This window comes from Elephas maximus, chromosome 4 (genome assembly GCF_024166365.1).
Source record: "Elephas maximus indicus isolate mEleMax1 chromosome 4, mEleMax1 primary haplotype, whole genome shotgun sequence".
Taxonomy (NCBI): domain Eukaryota; kingdom Metazoa; phylum Chordata; class Mammalia; order Proboscidea; family Elephantidae; genus Elephas; species Elephas maximus.
The window spans coordinates 161,903,090-161,926,974 of NC_064822.1; the positions used below are offsets into that span (position 1 = coordinate 161,903,090).

The 23,885-nt window shown below is 39.8% G+C and overlaps 1 protein-coding gene across 4 annotated transcripts in view; it reads left to right on the forward strand.

The window, feature by feature from the left end:
• Positions 1–2,707: 2,707 nt before the first annotated feature.
• Positions 2,708–23,885, forward strand: part of CFAP54 (cilia and flagella associated protein 54) — a 499,063-nt gene continuing 477,885 nt past the window's right edge. For 3 of the 4 annotated variants that reach the window (XM_049884120.1, XM_049884121.1, XM_049884122.1), the window contains exons 1-4: positions 2,708–3,072; positions 10,461–10,566; positions 15,857–16,000; positions 19,836–20,007. In XM_049884120.1, the coding sequence (XP_049740077.1) occupies positions 2,744–3,072; positions 10,461–10,566; positions 15,857–16,000; positions 19,836–20,007 (751 nt within the window). In that variant the 5' untranslated portion in view covers positions 2,708–2,743. Of the gene's footprint in view, positions 3,073–10,460; positions 10,567–15,856; positions 16,001–19,835; positions 20,008–23,885 lie in introns of those variants that run through there. The other variant, XM_049884123.1, reaches the window with a different exon arrangement.

The window sequence follows — 23,885 nt, forward strand, 5'->3', positions numbered from 1 at the left end:
TCACAGCAGATTTCACAGCATGCCTTTTTTATCGTGGTTACCTCTATATGTCTCATCTGCTTCTTACAGGGAATCATGGGTTCTCCCATGCCTTATAGGGACAAACTAAAGAAATGGTTGAATTTAACTGAGTGAAAGAATGAAGAAGTTAAAAAAAAAAAAAGCCAAATATTAGGTTGTAAAGTGGGAAGGGGGGATCTTTGTATTTTTTTTAAACTGCAGAAATGTGTATATTTAGGTCAATCCAAATGATTCATAACTAAATTAGGATTAGAAAGTGCACTAACCTTATTACTCTTTCTTTGACAGTAACTTTAGATGGTAAAGACTCTTGAATGGGCAAAAAGCATCCCTGCTGCCTGCAAAGACATTAATTATAAGGAAACAGCAATTTACATTATTTATAAGGAAGCTATTTACATTATTTAGCCCTGGCAGACACAATGGTTGCAAAGCTCCACTCTTTCACTACAGTGAAAAAAATAAAGCAAAATGACAAGGGAATAGGAAAGATATTATAATTGCTGCATCTCATTACAAGGAAGATAACACTTCTAAAATGTTAAAAAAAAAAAAAATGCCCCAAATATAATTTAAACTGAACAAAATGGAAACTTTCATTTTATCCTGGTGATGATTCAAAGTATAGCACCCATTTAAATATTCACACAAGCTTCTAAAAACTACTGAAAGTCAAGCAGTGCTAACTTTAGTATGTGCAAGAAGGAAAATGACTAAGATGCAATGTTTCATAATTCAAGAATTTGAATTTAATTAGTTACATTTTCTTTTACCAGTGACTTTGAAATACAACTGTCTGCCCTATGGGAAAGTTTGTTTGTGAGAGCAGCCAGATAGGGGAATAAAAACTTTCCCCTTTCATTTTTATTTTCTTTACTCCTCTATGATCATTTTCATTTCATTTTATCCTGCTGTTTCACTTTCATCAATATCAGAGATAACTATCAGTGGCAAATGACACCAGCTTTTGATCTGAAATGGACAAGTCATCTAGGTACATGAGAACAAAAGGAAGATGAGAAAAGAGAGAATTTACTAGGCTAATTTTTGTTGTCTACTAATATTCTCTGCAAATTCTCCAAGGATGAATTATTTCTTTAGGTCTAAATTCTTTAAAGTTTTAAAAAAATTTTTTCATTGTTCACTTGGAGATGAGATACAAGCTCTATCGATCAAAAGGTGATTTCTACATTCTAACTGGGGAATCGTCTTACAACAATGTGCCAGAGCATCTCAGTCTTTGCCTGGAAGGTTTTCTGGCTACAGTCACCTGCCCTGATAAGCAAAATCACTGTCATCTTCCTTAAAAGAATATTAGAGTACAGTACCCAGAATGTATTAAGCCAGCCTTACAAATTAGCACAGGCCCACAGAGCCTGTAAGAAATTAGGTCTCATCTGAAAAAAATCAGACTGTGGTCCAATAAGTTTCTTAATCTTAAACGGGAAATTGGGCTCAGAGGGTGTTAAGGCTGCTGTCTGTATTTATTTTTAAGCTTGACAGAGCTGGTAGCAGTTTTAAGTGTTATAATGTCTATTTTTTTCTAAGTCAGCAAATATTTTTGGTTCTTCTCTTAGAAGATGATTTTTGGCATTACGTTTATAAGGAAAAGAGTTCTCAGTCAGAAACTTGTACTTCGAATTAATAAATTTGACTCTCACTGTTGTCCAAGATAGGCAGAGAGAAAGATAAACTTCCCTTGCCCCCAAGTACTTCCCCTTAATGCCTACAGTTTCCCCTTCAGAAGCAAAATCTCCTAAAAATCCCTGTTTAACCCCTGCTTAAAGTGCAAAAATACTTTGAGACGAACACTTTAAGCCATTTGGCATGCATTAATGTTCAAAGGTTAAGGTTGAATAAAATGCTCATTAACTCAGAATATAGTGATACTTAGGATCAGGCTGTAATGCACATGAATAAATATAATGTAATTATTAGGCACAGAAATCATTCCCATAGAGACCCCAAAGTACAAACAGAGGGAAGGGAATGGATCAGTTGCATGCACTTGATTCCTAAATTGCTTGTCAGCTATTTTCCTTGTGTTTTGCCTGTCTCTCCCATTAAAATGTTAATTCTGAGGATGTGGCCCTGACTGCCTCTCCCATCTTAAATTGCTTATTGATTTCAATTGGATTAGTAAACTTGCTTAGGGCGTTTATGGCCTATTCATTTTGACCACAAGTTTTGGAGACAAAGGCTAGGTCTAAGTCCCTGATGCTACTGTTTTCTCTCAACTTGGTCAAATCACTTAACCTCCCTAACCTTTGGTTTCTTAAACTATGAAGTGGCGGTACTAATAGTATCCTAAGGCGTAAAGCTGTTACGATAATTATATGAGATAAATGAGGTTTTATGTTTCAAATGCTTAGAACAATGCCAGGCACTTGTTAGTAACCATCATGATCAACATCATCATTGTTACTACATGGCCAAATTGGAAAAAGAATATAGTCTACATTTGTGATCGTGAATTTTTAGCTCTACTATTCGCTGGCTCTCTGTCCAAAACCTTTTCTCTATTCTCATCTCATACAGCGGTGCCAGTGGGCAAAAGGGCAAAAAACCCTCTAGAGCATCATTCCGTTTTGGGCCTGGTTCTTACCTCCTTCGGCCTTCAGCGGCCGCTGTAGTTTCCCGGAAAGCGCGCTGGTCGTCTGGTTGCCGGGAGACCGTCGCCAGGCAACCGCGTGTACACCGGGCCCGGCAGGGTCGCGTCAATATGGCAGCGCAGGGCGCCTCCTCAGTCCTTTTATCCAACCTGTCTCCCTCGTCGGTGTCGCCACCAGTACCGCCGCCGACCCCGATCTCGACCTCGACCGCGCTCTCGAAGTCGCCCCAGGAATCGAATCCGAGCTCTCCGACCCTGCCGCCTGGCTGCGCCTGCTCTGAGGTCACGTTGCCCCTCGCCGTGTTTTATGGGCCGCTGGACGCTAAAAACCCGCTCCTGGCCACCTGCGAGAAGGAGCTCCGGGAGTTGCTAGGCTTTATGAGGAAAAAGAAGACTTTAGCGACTACGGAGGACCAGGTGCATGAATTCCACCGGCGTTGGTAAGCGGAGGCAGGACCCTAGGGAGGGCGTTGGCCGGAAAAGGGCGACTCTCGGGGCCAGAGGAGGAGATGGATGGCCTTTGAGAATGCAGGAGGTGACCCCAGCGCTGGGTCAGCGTTGCGACGCCGGACCTCGTCCCAGGGCCCTGGAGATTTGAACAAAGTTTAAGAAGCCCCTAATTCCTGGTGAATTTTATATCTTGGCTTCCTGCTCAGGTCAAAGTAAAAATCACAAAAGTGCAAAAGTGTTTGGTAACTCACCACTTGTGTTTCTTGAGTCTTCTAGTTGCTACTCGGCGCCATAACTTCTTGGCTCACTCAAAGGATGCTTCGTAGTTTTTCCATGTTGTAGATAAATAATTTTGTATACAGAGAAAGAGGTGTAAGTTTGAGGTAGGTAGCTTGGGTTCTTGAAGAAGTTCGTGATGCCATGGAGTATGTCATCCTTCGAACATGTGCACTTTCATACCCTTTTTTATTGTTATTAGGCTCACAGTAACTTTTCCCGATTTCGTGCCTCATTTTGCACATTTGCCTTTTCTTTCTTGTTCTATCACCCTAAAGTTATTACTGCAAACTGCAAGCTACCTGTCTTCAAGTTTCTGTCCTGTTTGTGTTACCATCTTTCTTTCCCAGTTAAAAACATTGCAAACTGAACAGTTATAAAAGTAGGCAAGTAGAAAAAGATACCACAATAATGGTTTTAGTTTATATTTTTCATTCATGCATTTAACATAAAGACATAGTTTTAACATACTTATTATTCATTCATGCATGTAACAGCTATTCACTGAGCACCATATAGGGTCGCTGTGAGTCGGAATAGACTCCATGGCAACGGGTTTGATTTTTATTTTTTATGTATGTGTATATACGGAGCTTTGATGGCGCAATGGTTAAGTGCTGGGCTGCTAACCGAAAGATTGGTGGTTTGAATCCACCCATCGGTTCCCAGGAAAAAGACCTGATGATTTGCTCCCATAAAGATTATAGCCTACGAAATCCTATGGGGCAGTTCTGCCCTGTCACGTGGGGTCACTATCAGTCAAAACTGACTCAGTGGCACCTAGCAACAACAAATCTGTCTTGGAAGAATTACAGCCAGAATGCTTCTTAGAAGCAAGGATGGTGAGACTTCCTCTTATGTACTTTGGGCATGTTATCAGGAAGAACCAGTCCCTGAAGAAGGATATCATGCTTGGTAAATTAGAGGGTTAGGGAAAAGGAGGAAAACCCTCAGAGAGATGGATTGGCAGCAGTTGCAACAATGGCTCGAACAGCAACAATTGTGAGGATGGTACAGGACCTCGCAGTGTCTCATTCTGTAGTACATAGGGTGGTTATGAATTGGAGTCTACTCGACAGCAACTAATAACAGTGAACACACACACACACATCAGGTGCTATTCTAGGAACTAGTAAAACATTAAGTTATCAAAAGATATAGAAATCCCTACTCTCATGAAGCTTATATTTTTTAGTATGGACAGTCCTATACAAGGAGATAAGTGCTAGGGAGAAAAATAGAGCAGGGACTGGGGTGGAGGATGTGGGATGGCTGTTGCAATTTAAAACGGAGAATCAAGAACTTGGTCATGGAAGGTCAGGAAAGTGGCCTTTGAGAAAGATGAGAAGGAGGTATGGGAGCAAGCAGTGAGGATTTCCAGTATGCCACAGAGGGAGAATGGCAAGTGTAAAGGTCCTAGGGTGGCATTGTATCTGGAGAAGAAAAGGTTTCAGGCAGGAAGATGGGAGACCAAGAATTTGGTTTTAGATATATTAAGATTGAGATATAATTCAAAATCCAGGCAGAGCTGCTGTGTAGGTAGTTGCACATTGAGTCTGGCAGTCAGGGGAGATCCATGTTTGGTATTTGTTAGCATATTAATGGTATCTAGATTATGACATTTGAAGGAATAGCAGAGGCAGTGAGTGTAGATGGAGGAGAGTCCAAGGACTGAGTCCTGGAATGCCCCAACATTGACAAGTGGGAGCAATAAGAAGCCAGCAGAGACTAAGACAGAGTGGCAAAGGAGGTAGGAAGACTGCCAGTAAGTATGTGGTGTATTGGAAGCCAGATAGAGAAAGTGTTTCAAGGAGGAAGGAAAGGATAATCCACTGTGGCAAATCCTGCAGATGGGCTGCGTAAGATGAGAATCCAGAATTGACCAAGGACGGTACATTACAAACCTAATCTGTATATATTTATATTTAAAAAATATCTGCTTTGCTCCTTGACTTACACCTGTTGCCGTCAAGTCAATTCTGACTCATAGTGACTCTATAGGACAGAGTAGAACTGCCCATAGGGTTTCCTAAGCAGTAGTCTTTATGGAAGCAGATTGTTACATATTTCTCCTGCTGGTGGGTTCAAACTGCCAGCCTTTTAGTTAGCAGCCAAGTGCTTAACCACTGCGCCACCAGGGCTCTTGTCATTTGTGCCTTGTTATTTTGCTGTTGTTAGGTGCTGAGTTGTGACCCTATGTACAACAGATCAAAACACTGCCTGGACCTGTGCCATCTTCACAATGGTCGTTATGCTTGAGCCCATTGTTGCAGCCACTGTGTCAGTCCATCCCTCCTGATAACATGTCCAAAGTATGTGAGAAAAAGTCTCACCATCCTGGCTTCTAAGGAGCATTTTGGCTGTACTTCTTCCAAGACAGATTTGTTCATTCTTCTGGTAGTCTGTGGTATATTCAGTATTCTTCGGGAACACCATAACTCAAAGGCATCGATTCTTCTTTGTCCAGCTTTTTTGCATGCGCATAAGGGGATTGAAAACACCATGGCTTGGGTCAGGAGCACCTTAGTTCTTAAAGTAATGTCTTTACTTTTTAACACTTTAAAGAGGTCTCTTGCAGCAGATTTGCCCAATGCAACGTGTTGTTTGATTTCTTGACTTAGATAGTACTTTATCTTCTCATCTTCATTACCAGCATTCCAGTCCAAGCCGCCACCATCTCACATTTGCCCTACGGGCACTCTTATCAGATTTTTTTCTTCACAGAGCAGTCACAGTGATCTTTATAAATGAACCACTTAGTCTTTCAATTGCTACCATTACTTTAGAATAAAATTAAGACTTCTGATATCCTCCAGGGTCTAAGGATCTGGCCCTGCCTGCCTCTTCCATCTCAGCTTATTCCTCCTATCCCAGAACTTTCTAGCAAAATGGGTCCTACTGTTTCTCACCCCAGGACCTTTGCATTTGCTCTCTCCTTTATCTGAAATGTTCTTCTCCCAGCTTTTCAAATATCTGGCTCCTTCTCCACTTCCATGTCTCAGTTCAGTTGTTACCCCTGAGAGTACTCTTACCTATCTGATGCAGGTCCACTTACCAATTTATATTTTTTATTTATTTGTTTTCTTGTGTATTATCTTTCTTCCACATTAGAATGTAAGCTCCCTGGTGATTTTGGATAATGTGTCTCTTTTTCATTGCTTTATCTCCAGCACCTAGTCTGGAGGTTCAGACATTTAAGCATTCAATAAACATTTGTTACTGAAAGAATTCAAGGATCATTATTCTTATAGTCTCAGAAATTCTGAATGTTATGTATGGGAAAGTAGACCTAGGTCAATTTTAAGTACAATGTCTGTCCTATCTTTGAACAGATTATAAGAGAATAACAAATGTTAAGGATTGACACGGACTTGAATAGTTCAACGTCACACACAATTCAGGTATTCATGTATTCACACAACAATTTTTGATGGTTCCCTACTATGTGCAGGCACTGCAGTAGTACTATTTATACAATGGTGAACAAAATAGATATGGAACCTGTGTTCACGGAGCTTATAGTCCAGAGAGGGAGATAGGCTTTCAATAAGCCAGCCAGTTAACACACAAACAGCAAGTGCTATGAAAGAAGTATCCACAAAGAACTTACACGTGCAAGACATTGTACTAGGCACTTCCGATACAGCAGGGGACCAGACAAAAATCTCTGCCCTCTTAGAGGTTATTCTAGAAGGGGAGATAATAAATATAATAAACAAGTACTTTTTATAGTAACCTACCAAAACGAACAAACATTTAAAAAAACCAAACTCATTGCCGTCAAGTAGATTCTGATTCATAGCGACCCTATAGGTTGGGTAGAACTGCTCCATAGAGTTTCCAAGGCTGTATATCTTTATGGAAGCCAACTGCCACATCTTTCTTCTGTGGAAGAGCTGACGGGTTCAAACTACTGACCTTTCAGTTAGCAGCTGAGTGCTTAACCACTGTGCCACCAGGATTCCTCCTGTGGTAGCTTAGATAAAATGCTAGGGAGAAAAATAAAGAGGGCAAGGGGCTGTGGAATGGCGCATAGGACGCTGCAATTTTCAGTACGGTGGTCAGAGTAGATGAAACCTGAGTAGAGGCTTAAAGAGAATACAGTGGGGTCCTGCTTTAAAATGAGCAGTCAAGGAGGTGACATTAAACTGAGATGAGAAGGATACTTGGGAGTCGGCCAGGCAAGGAGAGAGGATAAGCAGAAGGATCATGACAGTACCATGTGTGCAGAGTAGAACTGTTCCATAGGGCTTTCAAGGCTGTGACCTTTCAGAAGCAGATCACCAGGCCTGTCCTCTCAGGTGCCTCTGGGTGTGTTCAAACTGCTAGCTAACCTTTCAGCTAGTAGTCAAGTACTTAGCCATTTGCGTCAGTCAGGGACTTGCCATGAGTCAGAATTCACTTGATAGCAACTAACAACAGCAATAAGCAGAGGGAACAAGCATGTGGGAAGATCTTGGCAGGAAAGAGCCAGGTACTCTGGGGGAAGTAACAGAAGCCCATCTTGCAGAAGCCTAATAAATGCAGGTGCGGTGGTGTGAGATTAGAGGAATAAGTAGGGCTTTGGAAAGTTTTAGAGGCCATTTTAAAGAGTTTACATTTATTCAAAATGCAGTGGGAAACCACTGGGTCATTTCTGGCAAGGGATTGACCTTATGTGATTTTTGTTTTAAAATATCTTTTTTGTCAGGGGAGAGGAGAGGAATAGGTGGAGCAAAGGGGATTTTTAGGGCAGTGGAACTATTCTGTATGATAGTGTAATAGTGGATGGATGACAGTATGCATTTGTAAGAGCTGGTACAACACAAAGAGTAAACCGTAATGTAAACTATGGACTTTAAAACAAAAAAACCCAAACCCACTGCCGTCAAGTCAGTCCAACTCGTAGAGACCCCATAGGGTTTCCAAGGCTGGAAACCTCTATGGAAGCCGACTGTCACATGTTTCTCCTGTGGAACCACTGGTGGTTTCAAACCACCAACCTTGGTTCGTAGTCCATTGCTTTAACCACCGTGCCACCAGACCTCCTTAAACCAAAGCAAGATGTTAATAATAGGAGAAACTTTGTGCAGCGGAGGGAGAGAATATGTGGGAATTCTCTGTACCTTCTGTACAATTTCTGCAAGCCTGAAACTGCTTTAAAAAATAAGGTCTTTATTAATTAAAAAAAAAAAAGGAATTATTTTGGTAATCTTATCCAACTGGAGCAAGAATGGCGGTGGAGAGACCAGTTAAAACTAGGAGTTGGGGGTTACTTTTATAACGTATTTGACAGGTGGTTATTTTTTTAATCAAAATTTGTTTCTTGTCATAAATATAGGAACTTGCCATAAGCATAAAAATTATAATATCTAAAATACAGATTTTGATCATGCCGGCAATGACATAGAGATATATTTTTAAAAGTATACTTTTGTTTTAAGCTCATAAGATTTAGATAGGCTGCTTATACAGTTAGGATTTTTTTTTAGAATATTCTAAATATCCAGCAGCACCTGTAATCAGTCAGCAATCCAAACGACATTACCATTGCCTCCTTAGGTGATACACATTATATAGTAATTATTGTATTTTTCTTTTTTGGTCATTATGTAAGCCATTCCCAATGAGTAGTCCCTTAACCTGAACTTAGGGTTCACTGAAAAAAAGAAAGTTTCTTATTATATAACTTTGATTGATTTAACGAAGCTGGTATTTTTCTTTATGAGTAACAAACCTAGTCATCATTATCTCATTGGTAAGATTTGGAAGAATTAACTATTTCATCTACATAACGTAAGAATTCTAGCATGGTGAATTTCATGAATTCACTATATTTATTCTAATACTGTACTGTATCATAAAGTGGCAAATAAAAAAGAAAAAAGTAAAAAAACAACAAAAACTCTTTTCTTCAAATTCTGTGGCCTGCATTTGCTACCCTATTTATTTGCGTTGTTTTTTGCTGCTTGGCTGCTTGGTAGATGTATATATTTTCCTACCCAAATAAATTATTAATCAGTCCAAGAAGTCAGGAATGCCCTGTTCCCTTCAGTGTCACATAATATCATTTAATTACCTGAATAACCAACATATTTCTGTTGAGGTTATTTCATTAATATTCCGACATGTACATTGTTCAGTACTAGAGCCGTCTTTAGTCGTTACGTTTAGATCACTGTCCTTAATCTAGAAATTTATGAGATAGGATTGGGTAACTGTTAAGGGAAGTTTGTTTGTTTTTTCTATTTTACCTGTTTGTTGTCCAGTCGATTCTGACTCATAGCGACCCAGTAAGACAGAATAGAACTTCCCCATAGGGTTTCCAAGGAGCGGCTGGTGGATTCAAACTGCCAACCTGCTGGTTAGTAGCCATAGCTCTTAACCAGTGTGCCACCAGGGCTTCCTTTATTATTTCCAGGAGAGAGGGAAGGGGTACATGTTCATTGAATGAATGAATAAAGTAAGCAGTGATCTGCTGCCCTTTGAAACTCTGATTAGAAACTATTTTGCAAATTCTATATATTTTGATTTTGTTTTACTTTGTGGAGGGGAGTATAACCTAAATGGATTGCCAGGATATTTGAGCTCTTGAGCTTTTCACGGAAAAGGATAAAAGAAGAACAGGGAATTTTTTTTTTTCCTCTTCATTCATTTACTCACTCAACAAATATTTATGGAGTACACTATAAAATTAGTAGGTACACGTTACTCTTGGGTCTGGGGACATAGCAATGAATAATACAGTTGAGCTCAGCTGAGCTTGGTGCCCTCAGGGAGCTTACATTCCAGAGGACTGAGAGGCATAGTAACAAAGTGGTTAAGAGCATGGCTGCACTGTGACTCAGTTTCAATTGTAAAATTGAGAGACTGATATTATCCATCTCAGTGGGTTGTTGTGAAAATTAAATTAAAAAAAAAAGATGTAAATTTTTAAAATGGTGCTTGGCACATAGGAGACAATAATTTTAACTATCATGATATTTATTATTAATAATTAGCCATTAACAATAAAGCACATTGGAAAGACTTAGCAGAAGATAAGTTTTTAAGGATTCCTTGCTGATTAATTGAGGTTTCCTGCTAACTTTCAAGATGTTATTTTATTTTATGATTCTTACAGTGCCACCTCTTTGTTTAATATCTGGACCAAATACGCCCCCCGGCTGCCAGCTGCCTATTACAATGAAAAGCTTCTGAAGGTTGGAGATAGCCTTTGTCAAATGAAAGTAAGTACCTCTGGAGTAAAAAGAGCCAAAATAAAACTCATTTGGTTACTTATTATTATTCGTCTTAGGTATCTAGTGCTGGTGTAACAGAAATACCATAAGTGGATGTCTTTAACAAACAGAAATTTATTTTCTCACAGTTTAGGAGGCGAGAAGTCCAAATTCAGGGTACCGGCTCTACAAGGAGGCTTTCTCTCTCGGCTCTGGAGGAAGGTCCTTGTCGCTTCTGAGCTTCTGCTCCTAGGCAATTTTCATGTGGCTTGGGATCTCTTCCCCTATATTCTGCTCTGCTTGTTTGTTTAATCTCTTTTACCTCTCAAAAGAGATAGACTGAAGGTATACCCTGCACTAATCCTACCTCATTAATATAACAAAGACAACGTACTCCCAAATGAGATTATAACCACAGGCATACCAAAACCAAAACCAAGCCCATTGACATCCGAGTGGATTCCAACTCACAGAGACCCTATAGGACAGAGTAGAACTGCCCCATAGAATTTCCAAGGAGCACCTGGTGTATTTGAACTGCCAACCTTTAGGTTAGCAGACGTGGCTCTTAACCACTATGCTGCCAGGGTTTCCAACCATAGGCATAAAGGTTAAGATTTACAACACATATTTCTGGGGCACATAATCCAATCTGTAACACCATTCCTATTTTATGTTTTGATTTTTTTTCTTAGAAAAAATAAATGAATAAAAAGTCTAACGAGGCACCGCAACCAAAAAAGGTGTTTACTTTTTAATTTTGTAGTTGAGATACTCCAGAGGTGAGGGATTCCTGAACGGGAAGACAGCTGGCTGGGCATGGGCAGGAGGGCAGCCCCGTGCACAAAGGGTGTGGTGGATGAACAACAGGAAATGCTGAGTCATCATGTTCCTACCTTATACAAAGGAGCCTAGGCACCACTTCCTGTTGTTTTTCACATAGCTGGCCTTGCCCAGTGGACAGCCCTCATGGCTCCTGGCCTTGCTGCTTTGTTGCCTGGTTCCCAGCACCCTGTTTTAATCACTTTCCATTCCTAATGTTTTACTGCATATAATTATAGCAGTCATTCCATACAGGCCCTGCTTCTTGCTAAGTATCACGTTCCATACACGGAGTTTGTGTCCTACTTTTAATTGCATATCAATGCCCAGGACTTTAGGCTGCTGTGGACTTCTGGACTTGGTTTGATAAGACCATACTGTGGCTGGGCTTTCAGTTAATGATAAGGTGGGTTTTACCCTTAAGCTCTGGCATAGGCCCAAAATATTCCAAGTTAAATATGGATGTTTGGCACATCTAAGATCCTTGGACAAAGAGTTATTTTATTTAAAGGGGTTTTGAGCCAGACATGGGCAATAGTCAATGTTTTTTTAATCTTTAATTTCTCTGCTTCAGTTTCCTCCTCCATTTCTGTTTTCTGGGCCTTCATCCTTCTGGTATGGGAGGGAAATTTACCAAATAAAGGATAAGAAGTGGAGGAACTTTCGTAATGAAGAACTAAGATCTATTTTTCTGCTACCAAAATTTGAGAATCACCTTAGCCTCATGTAATTGAATTATGGTTCTGAGAAAGTTTATAATGAAATTTACGAAGGACTGGAGTTAGAAAACCAAAAAGGGAAGAACACACTTAGCATTTCTGAAGAAAAAATTAAGGCATCGAGTTGCAACATTGAAGTATTCTATGGGTAAAGTGGAAACCCTGGTGGCGTAGTGGTTAAGTGCATGGCTGCTAACCAAAAGGTCAGCAGTTCAAATCCACCAGGTGCTCCTTGGAAACCCCATGAGGCAGTTCTACTATGTCCTATAGGGTCGCTATGAGTCAGATTTGACTCCACAGCAATGGGTTTTGGGATGGGTAAAATATTGAACGATGCAGGAAGCATCAAAAGAAGAAAAAAAAAGAAGATGGAAGGAATACACAGAGCCACTGTATCAAAAAGAACTGGTTGACGTTCAGCCATTTCAGGAGGTGGCATGTGATCGAGAACTGATAGTATTAATGGAGAAGTCCAAGCTGCGCTGAAGGCACTGGCGAAAAACAAGGCTTCAGGAATTGACAAAATACCAATTCAGATGTTTCAACAAACAGATGCAGTGCTGGAGGTGCTTACTTGTCTATGCCGAGAAATTTGGAAGACAGTTGCCAAATGACTGGAAGAGATCCATATCTGTGTCCATTCCAAAGGAAGATGGTCCAACAGAATGAGGAAATTATTGAACAATATCATTGATATCACACACAAGTAAAATTTTGCTGAAGATCATTCAAAAGTAGTTGTAGCTGTACATTGACAGGGAACTGCCAGAAATTCAAGCTGGATTCAGAATAGCACACGGAACAAGGGATATCACTGCTGATGTCAAATGGGCCTTGGCTGAGAGCAGAGAATACTAGAAAGATGTTTAAAACCAAAAAACCAAACCCAGTGCCGTCAAGTCGATTCTGACTCATAGCAACCCTATAGGACAAAGTAGAATGGCCCCATAGAGTTTCCAAGGAGCACCTGGCGGATTCAAGCTGCCGACCCTTTGGTTAGCAGCCGTAACACTTAACCACTGCGCCACCAGGGTTTCCAGAAAGATGTTTAGCTGTGTGATATTGACTGTGCAAAGGCATTTGATTGTGTGGATCATGATGAATTATGGGTAACATTGCAAAGAATGGGAATTCCAGAATTGTGCTCATGGGGAACCTGTACATAGGCCAAGAGGCAGGCATTTGAACAGAAGAAAGGCTACTGCGTGGTTGAAAATCAGGAAAGGTGTGTCTCAAGGTTGTATCCATTTAGCATAATTATTCAGTTTGTGTGCTGAGCAGGTAATCCAAGAAGCTGGAGTATATGAAGAGAAATTTGGAGTTGGGATTGGAGGAAGACTCATTAACAACCTGCATTATGCAGATGACACAATCTTGCTTGCTGAAAGTGAAGAGAACTTGAAGTATTTATTGATGAACATCAAAGACTACAGCTTCAGTATGGATTACACCTCAACATAAAGAAATCAAGAATCTTTACAACCGGACCAGTAAGCAACATCATGCTAAATTAAGAAAATATTGAATTTGTCAAGAATTTTATTTTACTTGGACCCACAATTAATGCTCATGGAAGCAGCAGTCAGGAAATCAAATGACATATTGCATTGGGCAAATCTGCCAGCAAAAGTCCTCTTTAAAGTGTTAAAAGGCAAAGATGTCTTTTTGAGGACTAAGTGTGTCTGATTCAAGGCATGGTGTCTTCAGTTGCCTTATATGCATGTGAAAGGTGGACAATGAATAAGGAAGACCAAAGAATAATTGATGCCTTTGAATTATGGTGCTGGCAAAAAATATTAAATATACCATGGACTGCCAGAAGAATGAACAAGCCTGCCTTGGAAGAAGTACAGCCAGAATGCTCCTTGGAAGTGAGGATGGTGAGACTTCATCTCATGCACTTTGAACATTTTATAAGGAGGGACCAGTTTCTGGAGAAGGACATCATGCTTGGTAAAGTAGAGGGTCAGCGAAAAAGAGGAAGACTCTCAACAAGATGGATTAACACAGTGGCTGCAATGATGGGCTCAAGTATAACAACAGTTGCGAGGACGGCACAAGACCGAGCAGTATTTCGTTTTGTTGTACATAGGGTCCCTGTGAGTAAGAACCAACTTGACAGCACCTAAAAACAACAACAACCAAAAAAACAAAAACAAAAAAACAAACCAAACCCAGTGCCGTCGAGTCGATTCCGACTCATGGCGACCCTATAGGACAGAGTAGAACTGCCCCATAGAGTTTCCAGGGAGTGCCTGGTGGATTTGAACTGCCAACCTTTTGGTTAGCAGCCGTAGCACTTAACCACTACAGTACAACAGGAATTTGAATATACAGAGTTTGGAAAACTACAGGGAAAAAAAAAAAAAAAAACAGGTGAGATCCAATTTGTAAGCTATATTCATGCAAAGTGGAATAACAGCTTTGACAGGAATCAGAAGAAAATCTTGTTTTCATCTTTATGCTTCTGCTCAATATAAGAAGCTGGTGATACACGGCATGGTTTGGGACTGTTTGAGGAGTAGCCAGGTGGGTGGAAGAGATACTGGTGGAGGGAGGAGAAAGGAAGGAAAATGTTAGAAGTTGATAAAGCAAGTTGATGGTGGGTAATCGCTAAGGATTTGAAATGTTTCAGATGGAAAGGCTCAGATGCTAGGATATTTAAACATTTACTTAAGAGGCACAAATAAAAGTTGTATCTACTTTCACTGATGGGAAAGGGAGCCACTAAAGGTGTTTATAATCCTAAAAATAAACTCGAGTATTACTTTGGTTTCTAGAATCTATTTTTTATTTTAATTATCATAAAGATCATTCTTGTGGAATATTCTTATTTTTTTTTTTACCTAGATTTGAATTCTTTATATGAATCAAGTGAGAATGGAGAAGATTCAGAATTAACTAGGAACAAAGTCAGTAGGAATACAAACAAGTCAATAGACATGCAAACAAAGCAACATTTGGCTGTGGATGCCTTCCAAGGGGCTGAATACCTGTGGCAAGCCATTCACACCAAGGGCAGCTACTTTTCCTGAAGACAGTTACAGGCGAGAAACCTGAGAAAGGGCTAAGGGCTGACTCATATTAGGGTACTGCTCAAATCCAACCCCCCAAAACTCTCCAGGCCAACTGTGCCTTGTGGGTTACAGAGAAGAGGTACCTGACAACTGTAGTGGGAACGTAAGTATGAATTAGAACTAATAAGAACCCTATAGCTCAGACTTCTTAGACTTGCCCTGCTGCAGCTTCAGAGAGTATTTACAGGTGAAAGAGAGGGAGAGCCAGATTACCACATACACTTTTCTTTTGTTCTTTCTTCTTTTTCTTCTCCTTTTCCTCCTTCTTTTTAAGCTTAGGAAGTATTAGAGAAGTAAGGCCGGTGATGCAGCCCATCTCCTTCTCTGACTGAGTAGGTGGGTTACAAGGATTTGATGGTGTTGAATTTGGGTCTTGGATTTTGACTATTATCACATAGTGCCATAGTGAATGTTCTTATCTTTGAGATCATGATGGTTCCATCTCACAATAGGCTTGTTCTGAGGAGAATATAATGAAATAAAGCATGTAAACTGCTTAGCGTGGTGTCTGTCACGATATGTACTTGGAAAATGGTGGTGGTAGTGGTAATAATTAGAAATGATACTGTTAAGAATAATATGAATACTATTCGACTTGATGGCACTGGGGTTTTATATAATCTTAATAAGGATAAGCAAAATGACATTTGAAACATTAATCAAGTCCTCTTTTTATTTCAGGAATACAAACTGGCCCTTTTACAGTGCTATGGAAGATACCTTCAGCAGTTCACTACCAACTTTGATGAGAATACAACAGATGTGACACAATTCAAAACTGTCTTTTTCCCAAAAGGCCTTGGAGACAAAACTGCTGGACTGACAGTAAGAAGAGTGAAAATAGCTATATTTTTTATAGCTATGCAGTGTCTCCTTTAGTTGACAGCTTCTAGATGTCTTCTATTTGCTTTGTATAGCATCTAGCTATGTGTTCTAGGTTGCTTAATATTAAGATAATTGCAACTGTTGATTCATTGAGCTGCTACCATATGCCAGATACTATTCTAAACACATTGTATATTATCATCTTACAGCCTCACTACAGGTTTAAAAGGTGGGTATTTTTATGCCTGTTTTACAGATGAGGAAACCGAGGCTTATTAGAAATTAAGAAACCATCTCACTTAGAGCAGGGAGTACGGCTGGTGTTTGAACCCTGACCAGCCTGACTCCAAAGCCTGGGTTATTCCAAGCTTGATAACTACTCAAGGCCTCTGAAGCAGCATGTGGTTAATAAGCAGAAAATCTGAGCATATCTGGGGGACCATTGAACAGTTCACTTTGGCTGTACCATAAGCGCGTGAATGAAACTACTGGTTAATACATTGAGAAATGTAGGTTAGAGCCCTGTTGGGAAGAGTATTGAATAAAAATTTAGGAGTTTGGACTTTTAAGACCTGTCCCTCACCACCCTGATGCAGGCTTCCCGTCTTTGCCTTGCGTTGTTGCCTTATCCTGTTTCCTCCTGGCCTCCCTGTGTTAAGGCCAGTGTATTGGTGAGCCCCTCTATCTGAAAAGCTTTTGTCCTAGATATGTCTCTTGCACATACTGTTTTATTTTTCTTTATAGCACCGGTTATTACTTGTTTACATTTTTGTTTGTTTATTTATTTATTTTTATTGCCTCGTTCCCCCTCTAGAATGTGAGCTTCATAAGGAGAGGGATGGCTGTATCTCTAATGCCTAGAACAGTGCCTGGCATCTAATAGATGCTCAGTAAACATATATTGGATGAATGAATAAATGAAGTGATATAGGCAGAATTTTTAATCCAGAAGTAGTAGGCAGGCTAGATTAGAAGGAAAAAGACTGGAGACGGAAGGTAAGAGGCAAGGAAGCCTACATAAGTCTTAGGCCAGCAGGACTGTATATTGGGCATGGAAGGATAGGAAGAATTCAGTCTGGGATCTGCTAAATTTGAGGTGCTGGCAGGACACTGACACTGTAGTTTTCAATAAATATTTACAACTACAAGTTCTAAAGTGTAGAGGCCCTGGTGGCACAGTGGTTAAGAGCTATGGCCGCTAACCAAAATTTCGGCAGTTTGAATCCATCAGCCGCTCCTTGGAAACCCTATGGGGCAGTTCTACACTGTCCTATAGGGTTACTATGAGTCGGAACTGATGGTAAAGTAGCTCTCTATAAATATGTATTGAATGAGTAAGTGAAAGAATGAATGGATTAGACATTTCATACAGTGGAAACTTGACAGAACTATAGGTCTTAAAAAAATTTTGTTACAGAAATAGATTTGAGAGTTAAATGCATAAGGATCATAGCTAAAGCAATAAAAATAAAAAAAATCGCTGGCAAAATATTAACAGTAAAGTTTTGTGCAAAGATACTTAATAGACGTTATTTAATGATACTGATTGTATTCGTATAGAGTCATTTTGGCACAGTTGGTAAGAGTTTGGCCTCTAGAGCTAGCGTGCATGGGTTTGAAGATCTGTTTTGCCACATCTTAATTTCTTTGTACCTCAGTTTCTTCATCTGTAAAATAGAAGTAATAAGACCTACCTCAGATTTTTTGACTGATGAGATAGTAAAAGTCTTATTAGAACAATGCCTGATATTAAAAAAAATTGGGTATCATTATCTGTTTTTAAAAGACAGAGCACTTTGAAGATAATAATTATTCCAAAGTGTAGATATATTCAGTAAATATCTTCTCTTCTTATGCCAGCTACATGGTAGCTAGAAATACCAAAAAAAAAAAAAAAACAAACAAACAAACCCCAAAACAAAAAATAAATCAGACCTGTGGCAGTTGAGTTGATTCTGACTCATAGTGACCCTAGGACAGAGTAGAACTGCCCCATATTGTTTCCAAGGAGCAGCTGGTGGATTCGAACTCCTGACTTTTTGGTTAGCAGCCGAGGTCTTAACCACTGACCCACCAGAGCTCCAGCTAGAAATAGTTACGTGTATTCAAGCAGTATTCAAGAATGGGCCCATTTGTGTTGTTAAGAGGGTGTCTGTGCCTATAGATTTAATAGTACTGATGATTCTCTAGGTATGTCTATAAACCGAAAGCAAGCCAAACCCAGTGCCATTGAGTTGATTCTAACTCATAGCGACCCTATAGGATATAGTAGAACTGCCCCATAGAGTTTCCAAGGACTGCCTGGTGGATTCGAACTGCCAGCCCTTTGGTTAGCAGCTGTAGCACTTAACCACTACGCCACCAGGGTTTCCAGTCATGTCTATGTCTCCTGTCAATTCCACATCTGTCCAATGATGTGATGAACATCTCACACGGAAAGCTCAAACTGAACTCATCACCTCCCTCTATAATTGGCCAGTCACCTAAGCAGGAAATCACTGCAGACCAACCTCTTCCTCTCCCTTACGCCCCACATCTAATTGGTCGCTAAGACCTGTTACTTAGATAGGACTGAAATCTTTTCTACCCTTCATCTATGCCTCCAGGTCACATGTCAGGACCCTGTTATCACTGGATTACAGCAAAGGCCTTTGGTTTTTTCCAGCCTCCCTGAATGGCCCCTACTCTTTTCATCTTCCGCACATCTATTCGAATTAATTTTGAAAGAGTAAATAAAATCATTTTACTCCTCTGCTCTTAAAACGCTTTTCCGTTTGGATAAAATCCATATTCCTTGATTTGGTATAGAAGGTTCTCCATGTTCTGATTCTGAGCCCCCACCATGAGTCTTCCTCTTAAACCCTTATCTCCAATCTTATAAAAAGACTTTCAATTCAGTGAGTACACCAGCCACATTAAGCTTCCCAAACATCGTATGTCCACCACCCACCTGTCAGTTTGTTGTACTGTGGTGGCTTGTGTGTTGCTATGATGCTGGAAGCTGTGCCCCAGAATTCGAAATACCAGCAGGGTCACCCATAGTGGACAGGTTTCAGCGGAGCTTTCAGACTACGACAGACTAGGAAGAAAGGTCTGATGTTCTACTTACAAAATTAGCCATTGAAAACCTTATGGATCACAACAGAACATTGTCTGACTAGCTTGCTTTGGACATATCATCAGAAGGGATCATGTTTGATGAAGTAGAGGGCCGGTGAGGGCGAGGCAGATCCTCAGTGAGATGGATTGACACAATAGCCACAATGACGTAAACTTGCCAGTGGTTGTGAGGATGATACAGTACTGGGCAGTGTTTAATTCTGTTGTGCATAAGACTGCCGTGAGTTGGAGCTGACTCTGCAGCAGCTATCTGCCTACATGTCTGTAACGTTGTATGGGCCTGGAATGATTTTCTCTCTGCCTAAAACAGGGGATGTGTTGTTTTCATCTTTGAGTCCCTATTGCTTAGCAGATTGTAGCACATAGAGGTGCTAGATAAATATTTCCTGTACAAATTGTGTAAATGGTAATACTTACACTTGATAAACAGGTTAAAATACCGCTGGGTGACTTTACCAAAATTGATCCAGTTCTATATTCTGGTAATAGGATTTCTGTACTTTGTTTTGACTTTGAATTTCTTTTGGCTGGGGGAAGCTAATCTTAACTAAATGGATCCTTTGAAGAAACCTGCCTTGCCGTGTTTCAGTCTAGACTAATCTATTAAATTAATTAAGCAGAATTGTTTCCACTTTAGTTTTATACATTTTAAGAAATGTTTTTTTGTATTCACGCAAAGTTTATTTATATTCTTATATTTTCCCATGTGTTTCAGTTTCATGCTTTAAACGGCAAAAATATTTGCAGCTACCAGCTAGTCTGTGAGAGTGATATAAACCTGCAGAATAAAGAATCTGTGACCCAGTGTCTGCAAATCTTGTCCTCCTTAAGACTCATCATGCAGGTAGCCCTGCCACAGGAGCACCTTTGCTGGATTATCTTAAATGGTATATATCAATTTATTCTGTTTTCACTGTGTGTTTCAGGTTATTTAAATGGCAAGTTTGACAGTAATTTGAGTACTTTTGTGTTTTTTAGTTATTTATTTTCAATTTCACTTTCTAATTTTTGTTGCTGGTATATGAAAGAATTTTTTTTTATAGCCTTTGTACTCAATGACCTTGCTAAATTCACATATTAAATCTATTAGTTTATTACATATAATTTTTTTTTCCTATAAAAATCACAGTATATTTTTTTTGTTGTTGTGTTTTAGGTGAAGGTTTATGGAGCAAATTAGTTTCTCATTAAACTATTAACACACATATTGTTTTGTGATATTGGTTGCCAACTCTACAACATGTTAACACTCTCCACTTCTTGACTTTGAGTTCCCCATTACCAGCTTTCCTGTCCCTTCCTGCCTTCTTGTCCTTGCCCCTGAGCTGGTGTGCCCATTTAGTCTCACTTTGTTTTATGGCTCTGTCTAATCTTAGGCTGACGGGTAGACTTCAGGAGTGACTTTAGTACTGAGTTAAATGGGTGTCCGGGGCCATAGTCTCAGGTGCTTTTTTTTTTTTTTTTGTGCAGCCCAATATTTGTTAATGAAATATAATTAGAAATGAAAAACATTCTCCAAAAGAAAATTCAGGCCTAGATGGCATCACTAGTGAATTCTCTGAAAAATTTAAGCAAGAAACAATGCAAAATCAATATACACTCTTTCAGAAAATAGGTAAGAAGGAAGTACTTCACAATTCATTTAGTAGAGGTCAGCATTATCCTGATCTCTAACCCATATAGAGATATTACAATACAGTCAATCTGCAGACTTCATGAAATCCCTCATAAGCACAAGTCTTTAACAGAACAAAAGCTACACACACACGCACGCACATACACACACGCACGCACATGCGCACATGCACACAGACACGCAGAGTTTATCCCAGTTATGCAGTTTAACGTTCAGAAGTCAATGTGATTCACAACTTTAACAGAACAATGCAAAAATATGGAGTACCTTGTGAATTTAATCATATCCATTCCATAATAGGATGATTGTGTTTTTAATTTTTTTCTTAAATTTTAGTTTGCCCTCATAAGCAGTGTCTCAGTTCCCTAGCACTGCTGTAACAGGAATACCACAAGTAGGGGTGGCTTTAAAGAACAAAAATTTATTTTCTCACCGTTCAGGAGGCTAGAAGTCCAAATTCACAGTGCGGCCCTTGTGGGAAGTCGTTCTTTGTCTATTTCAGCTTCTAATAGCCAGCAATCCTTGGAGTTCCTGGGCTTGTAGGTTCACCTGCTTCCACTGTCATCAGGTAGCATCTGTTTTTTCTTGTTTGTGGATGCATGTCTAGGCTGCTGTTTATATAACTCAGGAGTGATTAGGCTTTGGACCTACCGTACATGGGTATGATCTCAACAGACTGATAACATTACTTTAGATTGCATTATGGAAGGTGATTACATTATATTGGATTAGATTACACCCACAGGTATAGGGGTTGGGATTCCAGCATATATTTTGGGCAGAAGCAATTCAGTCTATAACAAGCAGGGACATACAAAGCATGTCTTTGGGATTTACACTGAAGGAAGTGTCAGAGGCTCTGGGGATAATCAGCTCGAAGTATATAAAAAGCAGGAGCCACAATGAACACGTAAATAGAAACGGGAAGGATCAGAGGGTCAATGCAGGTGAGATTGGTGCTAGACATTGTCCACATATTGGTCCTTTTCGGAAGCAGCTTGGCTAGTGACTTTGGCTTTCTACTTATCAACCTTCTCCTCTTACTCAGAGCTGGGATAGCATTGTTTTTGCCTGAAGTTCAAAAAGTACTGAAAATGTACCATTTTATTATATTTTAAATGATCATATGGTAAGAAATGAATCTTAGCTATCAAAATGTTATCATTTGACTTTATTTTAAAGTTACACTGAATCTCTTACTATATTGTATGTTCTAAAAAAGAAAATAACGATGTTATTTTTGATGTGCATAAGACCAGGATAAAATGATGTGAAGGAAAACATATTGGATTTTCCCTAGTCCATGTCAAGCCTTTTCCTTTTTTGCCTGCCCAAAATAAACCTTTCGACATTTGATTTAAATTAGATTTTACACTGGTTGCCAGAGGTGTGCCTGTCTTTCAAGGATATTTTTCGGTCCAACAATTATCAACCTTCTGTGCTTGATTACCCGCAAGAAGATCCACAATTCCCTGAGTGGCCACTGCCTTCTCTCTGCCCACACTGCTTATACATCAGTGTGACAGGGACGGAGCAGGAACAGAGATTTTGTGCTCAAGAGGGACATGGGACTGGTGGGTTGGACCCTGTGAGTGGTCTGTACTTAGGGGGTGGAAACAATGCAGCACAACTCAGTATTGAGTCTTTTTTTTGTTGTTGTTCCATAATTTTATTTATTTTGTTGTTGTTGAGAATATACACAGCAAAACATACACCAGTTCAACATTTTCTACATGTACAATTCAATGACATTGATTACGTCCTTCGAGCTGTGAAACCATTCTCACCCTCCTTTTCTGAGTTGTTCCTCTGCATTAACATAAACCCACTGCCCCCAAAGGTTTCTTTCTAATCTTTTCGAATTGCTGTTGTCACTTTGGTCCCATATAGATAGTTCTTAAAAGTCTTTTATAGGTCTCAAAAAATAGCAATTTTATTCAAAAAACAAAAAAAGATTTTTGTATCTCCTGCATCCTAAAAGAGTTTATTTTTAATTTATATATGTGTTATTGTGCTCTGAAGGAGCCCTGGTGGCAGAGTAGTTAAAGCACTTGGCTGCTAACTGAAAAGTTGGTGGTTCAAACCCACCAGCTGCTCCATGGGAGAAAGATGGGGCATTATGCTTCCGTAAAGATTTATAACTTTGGAAACCCCAGCTCTGTTCTGTCCTATGAGGTCATTGTAGGTCAGAATCGACTTGATGGCAGTGGGTTTGATTTTTTGATTTATTGTGCTCTAGATTTTATTCTTTTTCTTAAATACCTTTCCACTTATTACTATAGATTGAGAATCTAGCAGGTTCCTCTATGTAGATCTGGTTCTTTAACTTGGCCTGCTCAATTAAATATCCATCCCCCCTGGTGATGAGCACCTGGTTTGCCTCTCCTCTGTAACTGCACAAAAAATTCTGCAATGAATATTCTTGCACATGCCCTTTTATGGACCCATGTGAGAGTTTTCTGGGATCTATGCCCAGGAGTGGGATTGCTGGGTTGTGGGAAACACACACACTTAGTTTCGCTAACTACTGTCCCTGTTTTCATTTATTCATTTAAAATTTATCAAGTGCCTATGACGTGTTGGAATTTATTCTGGGTGCTAGGGACACGGGAGTGGGCTGCAGACAAAACACCCTGTTCTCATGTGTAGGGAGATGATTAAAATCAAAAATTAAAATCTCAAGTTACAACTAAATAATGTGTCAGACGGTGATAAGAACTATGGAGAAAAATAAAGGCAAGGAGGGCATAGGAAGAGCAGGGATTGGGCTCAGGGTGGGCTGCGATTTTAAACAGAATGCTCCAGCGAAAGCCTCGCTGAAATGACATGTGAGCAAAGACCTGAAGGAGGTGAGAGGATATCTTGGGGAAGGGTCTTCGAACTGCGGGAACAGCAAATTCAAAGACACTGCTGTTTTGACACTTTGAAATTTAAATAGTCAAAAATATATGTTGAATTGGCCCAGAATTTATCAGAACATTTGACCTTTCCAGTTAGACCTTAACACTTACTCCGTTTACTTTTAACTGGCTGTTATACATGCGCACCCTTGGTTCTTAAGATAGTCAACCAATACTGGTTCTTTTATACAATCTAACTTGTTAGGTGCCACGGAGTTGGTTCTGACTC